The sequence below is a fragment of the Meles meles genome, chromosome 16, assembly GCF_922984935.1.
Source record: "Meles meles chromosome 16, mMelMel3.1 paternal haplotype, whole genome shotgun sequence".
In the NCBI taxonomy this organism is placed as follows: Eukaryota; Metazoa; Chordata; class Mammalia; order Carnivora; family Mustelidae; genus Meles; species Meles meles.
The window spans coordinates 8,132,142-8,139,315 of record NC_060081.1 but is presented as its reverse complement, the minus strand read 5'-3'; the positions used below and the strand labels follow the sequence as shown (position 1 = coordinate 8,139,315).

The following is a 7,174-nucleotide window of genomic DNA, read 5'->3' as shown; positions in this document are numbered from 1 at the left end:
AAAAACTTTTAAAGTGATTGTTGTTGTTGTTGTTGTTCAATATGGAGGTTTGTTGTTGTTGTTGTTGTTGGAAAAATTGGACAGACACATGCAGAAGAATGAAATTGGACCATTTCTTTGCACCACACACAAAAATAGGGTCAAACTGGATGATAGACCTAAATATGAGACAGGAATCCATCAAAACCCTTGAGGAGAACATAGGCAGCAACATCTTCGGCTTTAGCCACAGCCACTTTTCACCAGACATGTCTCCAAATGCAAGGGAAATAAAGGCAAAAATGAACTACTGAGACTTCATCAAGATTAAAAAAAAAAGGAAAAAAAAAAACTTTTGCACAGCAAAGGAAACAGTCAACAAAACCAAAAGACAACTGACAGAATGGGAGAAGATATTCACAAATTAAGGGTTAGTATCTCAAATATATAAAGAATTTATGAAACTCAGTGAGTTTCATGGAACAAATAATCCAATCAAGAAATGAGCAGAAGACATAAACAGACATTTCTGCAAAGAAGACATCCGAAAAGCAACAGACAAATGAAAAACTGCTGAATATCACTTGGCATCAAGGAAACACAAATCAAGACAACAATGGGATATGACCTCATCTCAGTCAGAATGGTAAAATTAAGTCAGGAAATGACAAATGTTGTCCAGGATGTGGAGAAAGGGGAATCCGCCTACACTGTTGGTGGGAATGCAAGATTGTGCAGCCTCTTTGGGACAGAACATGGAGGTTCCTCAAAAAGTTGAAAATAGAGATACCCTATCACCCAGCAATTGCCCTACTGAGTATTTACCTCAAATATGTAGTGATCCAAAGGGACATCTTCTTCCCAATGTTTATAACAGCAATGTCCACAATAGCCAAACAGTGGAAAGAGCTCAGATGCCCATCACCAGATGAATGGATAAAGGTGTGATTACACAAACACACACACACACACACACACACACACACACACACACACACACACACCCACACACACACACACAACAATGGAATGTTACACAGCCATAAAAAAAAAAATGAAATCTTGCCATTTACAATAACATGGATGGAACTAGAGGATATTATGCTAGGTGAAATAAATCAATCAGAGAAAGATAATTATCATACGATCTCAGTGATACGTGGAATTTAAGAAACAAGGCAGAGGTTGATAGAGGAAGAGAGGAAATAAATGGATCAAGACAAAATCAGAGAGGGAGACAAAGTATAAGAGACTCTTAACCTCAGGAAACAAACTGAGGGTTGTTAGATGGGAGGGCAGTGGTCGAATGAGGAGACTGAATGACGGACATTGGGGAGGATATGTGTTGTGGTAAGTGCTGTGTGTTGTGTAAGACTGATGAATCACAGACTTGTACCCCTGAAACAAATAATACATTATATGTTAATAATACAAATAAAAATAAAAATTTTTGAAATGAAAAAATCTTTGTAATAACATAGCTCAATACCACATTTTGTTTTATTTTGTCTCATTTTGTTCTACATGTCTGGGTGTTGTAAATGGAACCATGAAACGTATCATTATAGTCATAAAATTGAGGGGTGATACATACATTTCTTAAGTACTTTAGAGTGTCCATATTGTATTCAGTTTTATTGCAACAAAAAAATATTGAGAATTGGTTTTCTGATATTGTTTTCCAAAACGCTGCATGATCTTTGTTTTACAATCATGAACTAATCAAGTGTGTTAGGAGGAAAATTAATCCATACTTTCAAAACTGTCTGATTTTTCACAAGTTGGACACAGACCCATTATAAAATACAGCTATGTAACCATGTCCGTGGGTTCGAAAGGCCCCACATATTCCAAATATACCTTTCCTCCGTCCAGTCCATCCTGGTGTCAAGGCATGGTCCATTCAATTTAGATCAACACCATCTACATCACCATCTTCGCTCACTTCGTCTCTCTACTTGCAGTGCTGCACTTTCCCAAGTGACCACTAATTTAACATTTCTAAAGTGCAGATCTAATCATTTTGCTTCTGTTTGTAGAACTCTGGGTCACAGAAGGGCAAGAAAGAAGTCTATAAAATAAAGTAGGAAAGAAAGAACGATTGGAACATTTATCCCTTATACTTTGCCAACCTTCAGACCTTTGCACATGTTGTGCCTTTTCTGTGGCATATTGTCCCTGAGAAAGTCCCCTCTGCCACAGTCTCCGGTAGTCATCTGAGGGGACATCTAGTCAACATTTGCACTGAGTTCCAGAGGCTGACCTCAGTCCCCTTTTTTGACCAAATTCATGTACCGCAGGTAAAAGGGATGTGTCCTTATGAGCCATAAACTTCCCGCATTAGCATCATATATATGATATTAGGTTTACCATACATTGTATAGTACCTCTTTCCATATAAAACTATGCAGATTCAAATTCCTTGAAAACAACAACCATATAGTGCTCAGATTTTAAACTCATTTAGCTGTTATTTTGGATTATAAGAGTTTAAGTGTTTGTTGAATAAATGACTAAATTTGAATATTTGATATATCATGCTTCTCTTTTTTTGTTTAATAAATTACATACTTCAAAACTCGGTTCAGACATCACTTCAAGCAGGGTACCTCCCCTAAATCTTCCTTCCATTCTGAGTTCACATTTGTCCCACAGTTTCTTATGCAAGCATAGATACTAAACCTACAGTTTAACCACTAGGTGCTTTCAGTTTTGGACCATGTCCACATAGTGCATATCATTGTGGTCTATCATATTAAGGGATGATACAAGGTAGGAAGATGACAGGATTGTCACAGTAATAATCAGTCACATTGAAATGAGCACATTTTATAAGATTGTCACTTACACTGTCAACAAACAGAATACAAAGCTTATAAATGTAGGACAAGTGATATTTTAACTGTTTGTGTGGAAAAATTTTACACTTACATAAAAGTAGTATGAATAAGAATGGTATAAACCACAGCCACATACCTTTTACCCAGACTCAACAGTTAGCTTTTTTTTTAAACCTCTTTCTTTTCATCACCCTTCTCTCACTCCCTCATTTTAATCAATTACATAGAATCACATGATCTTTCTTTCTCTAAATATTTTAATTATGTATTTCCTAAGAATATGGGTGTTCTACAGAGACAGAGTGAATTTATCAACTCCAGTAAATATAACATCACTATAACTGTATGATGTTTTAAAAGAATAAGAATTAGAAAATTAAAGAGATTTTTAAAAAATAAAAATTAAAAAAAAACTAAAAAGAGGTTTCTTTTTTAATACAGAGAGGCAATATTTACTCTATAGTTTCTTTTTAAAAAAAAATATTTTACTTATTTGAGAGAGAGAGAATGAGTGGGTGGGAGGGGCAGAAGGAGAAGCAGACGCCTCACTGAGCAGGAAGCCCAGTGTATGGTTTGATCCCAGAACTCTGGGATCATGACCTGAGCCAAAGGCAGATGCTTAACCTACTGAACCATCCAGGTGCCCCTACTCTGTAGTTTCTTAAAAGACAGGTCCCACATTCAACATTTTCTTCAGAGCTCCCATAACATTCTTATTTCTTAGACTATAGATCAAAGGGTTGAGCACAGGAGTGAGTATGGTGTAAAAGACAGATACCATGATGTCCTTCTCTGGTGCATGGTAGGATTTGGGGAGCATGTAAGTATAAATGGCAACCCCATAGAAGAGGATGACCACAGTCATGTGGGAAGAACAAGTGACAAAGGCCTTCTTCTGTCCTTCTGATGAGTTCATCCTATGGATGGTGATAAGGATAAAGTAGTAAGAGCCTGAAATGACTATCACAGGAATGAGAAGCATAAGGACACAGCACAGGTACATGAAAATCTCATAGATGGAAGTGTCCGAACAAGAGAGTTTCAATACAGCAGGGACTTCACAGAAAAAATGACGTATCTCCCGAGATCTGCAGAAGGGGAAGGTCATGGTGATGGGAGTAAACAAGAAGCCACCCACTGAGCCCAGGAACCAGCAGCCAGATGCTAGAAGGTGTAACACGCGATGGTTCATGAGGACAGGGTAATGAAGAGGATGGCAGATGGCCACATAGCGGTCATAGGCCATAGAGGCTAGAAGAAGAAATTCTGAACCTGCTAGTGTCACATAGAGAAACATTTGTATCCCACATTCTATGTCTGAGATCTTGTTCATACCCATGACTTGGTCCATGAGCATCTTGGGCACAGTAACAGAAATATACATCATGTCCATGAGAGATAGCTGGCTAATGAAAAAATACATGGGGGTGTGGAGGTGGGCATCGGAATGTATCAATAGAATCAAGATGGTGTTTCCAGACAAGGCCATTAGGAAAAGCGGGAAAATGACCAAACAAAGGAGAGCTGGGTGTTTGGATTCACTGAAGATTCCCACCAGGATGAAACCTGATCTCCCAGTATGGTTAGCTAGCCAGTTGGCGTTCTCCATGTGATTTCACCTGGGCAACCTAGGGAAGCTTTGGGATTAATGAATCAATCACGAACCACCACCCACTGAAATGAATGTGTTGAGAGAGAAAGAGAGAATGAGAACCCAATTATGTTATCAGAAAAAAATTCCATGGTTTTATAGATTTAGAGAATACAAATTATCTGTAATTATATAAATTTACCATTTGGGAGGTTGCATTGTTCATTGTATCGTGAGTTTTCCTTTTGCTATAGTATCCTTTACCAATAAGCATGTACAATTTTTTAGGTTTGCTGTTGCCCTAACCAAACACAAAAAATGAATCAAAATGTAAAATTTATGTGTGTGTGTGTGTGTGTGTGTGTATACAAATATATGTATATATGTATATATGTATTTAAATGTGTGTGTGCATATATATGTATATATGCATATATATGTGTATACACACACACACACACACACACACACACACACACACACACACACACATATATATAAAATCTCCCCTTCTAGAATTTTTATTGTAGATAATCAAAATATCATTACTCTCTCTGGTCTAAGAATCCAACTGAGATTTTTTTAAAAATTTCATTTATTTGACAGAGAGAGAGCACAAGCAGGGAGAGCGGCAGGCAGAGGGAGAGGGAGAAGCAGACTCCCTGCTGAGCAGGGAGCCCAATACAGAACTCAATCCCAGGACCCCAGATCATGACCCAAGCCAAAAGCAGATGCCCAGCTGACTGAGTCACCCAGATGTCCCTTCAACTGAGATCTTAAAAACTCTTTAAGGTGCATTCTATATAAGAGAAAAAAATCATTAATAATTTTTATAAGAAAAAATAATTCACAGTGCACAGAAATATCAAATCATTACTTTGTACAACAGAAACTAGTATAATTTTATGTCAGTAATACCCCAAAAAGAACAATCTAGTGAACCATTGAACATTATATCAAAAGCCAAGGATTCACCAATTGAATTTAAATTTAAAAAAAGAGAAAAAAAATAAAGAAAAATAAAAAGTAACCTCAACAAAATTTGGGGGAAAATCTATATGAAATTCTTGAACCCCACAGTGAGGCACTGTGATTGTATGGAGTAACCCACAAATCCCCCCAAACAGATCATGATCCTAACCAATGACCAAACTCTTAGATAGCCGAGAGGCACCATTTTGGAGCTCCAACTCTGAAGCCAGACTGGCTGTGGGTCCAGCTTATCCTCTACACATTCTTCCTCCATTAATTCTACATACATAAAAAAGAGGAAAAGAATAATGTTATACCTTGCATATGCTTAGGATTAAATGAGGAAAGTGCTTGGACCATTACTGGTTACAGATGACTAATGATTAAATAGCTAATAGGTACAGTAATAATTATGCAGAATCTATGTAAGAGATGGCTGTTACATATATATATGTATATATATACATATATGTATATACATATGTGTATGTACATATGTATATGCATATACATATATGTCTATATATGTATATATATAGTCTTATTTTAACCTTGATTAAGCAGAACTTTATGAGAAATCTATCTAATTTGTATCCAGTACATGTTTTTCCAAGTTGAAATTCATCTTAAAATTTTTACTATCTACTTTATATTTCAGAGGACAGGAAGTAGTATTTAGACAGTCATTGCTATTTATCAGACAAGGCTTTAGTTGTTTCCCCAAATGTTATCTGCTCTAATGCACATAGCAATTAATTGCTCATGGAACTGAGATTCAGAGAGGAAAGTTGAAACAACACTACGATATTTCTGACTCCAATTTACCGTTTACTACTTTACCTTGCTGTTCACAGCCAGCCTCTCTATCAAATGCTAAAGATGAATCAAAAACAAATTAAATCTAATTACAGTTAGTGAGGTCACAGTCAGTCTATTCAGAGACAAAAGTAGAAATGCAGAATTCTGAAACAGCTACAAAATAAATAAAACAATTAACACATAATACAGCTGACCTTTCTTCAGAGAATAATACCTCCTTTGACATTTTCTGTTCTGAAGTTTAAACTTTTGCAACCTTTTAATTTCTGACATGTCAAATCTCAAAATTCAGAAGTCCTTACTAAGAGAAAGCAAATAATGACTCCTCTTTCTGGGAAGAGCTTAGTGGCAGTTATCATGTCTAGATATTTTCAGAAGAATTTACTAGTTTCAAATAAGTTTTATACTTTTAAAAATATTTTTATACTTTTTCATAGTTCTAAGACTAATTAAAACATCAAATTATTAATATTCTCAGTTGATAAGGCAGTTGAGAACACTGCAAATGATTTTTGAATTCTTAATGTAGATATTCAACAAATTTTGTCAAATTACATCAACAACAATAGCCTTTCTATCACATCCCACCCTCACTGAAAGATGAAATTTGAGACCTGTGAAAAATAAAAATATAGCCTGATAAATTGCAAAACACATCTGCTGACAAAGTCTGTATTTGTGGTCAAAATAAATTAAGGATCAGCACAGTGAGCAATAAATGTGAATGCCTTGAAGCCACTTGCTGAGTGAATGAAAGGAGACCACAAAGTTACTTGGGGGGGTACTGGGAAATCTTTGCTGTGCTTTTGTAAATGTGGGTCCTGCCATTAAGACACGCTGAACAGTCCACCTGGGATACCAGACACAAAAGGGAACACTGTCTGTTGTATGCATGGCGACTGACCCTTCTGTTCATAGTGACTCTTTTCTAATATAATTCCTTGAGCTTCATATAAACAACTTAATGCGTATT

General features: G+C 36.3%; 1 protein-coding gene across 1 annotated transcript; it reads right to left on the bottom strand.

Moving 5' to 3' along the window:
• Nucleotides 1-3,480: 3,480 nt before the first annotated feature.
• LOC123926336 (olfactory receptor 2T4-like) lies at nucleotides 3,481-4,428 on the bottom strand. Its single transcript, XM_045980092.1, has one exon. It carries the CDS (start codon nucleotides 4,426-4,428, stop codon nucleotides 3,481-3,483), a length of 948 nt encoding a protein of 315 aa, XP_045836048.1.
• Nucleotides 4,429-7,174: the final 2,746 nt, after the last annotated feature.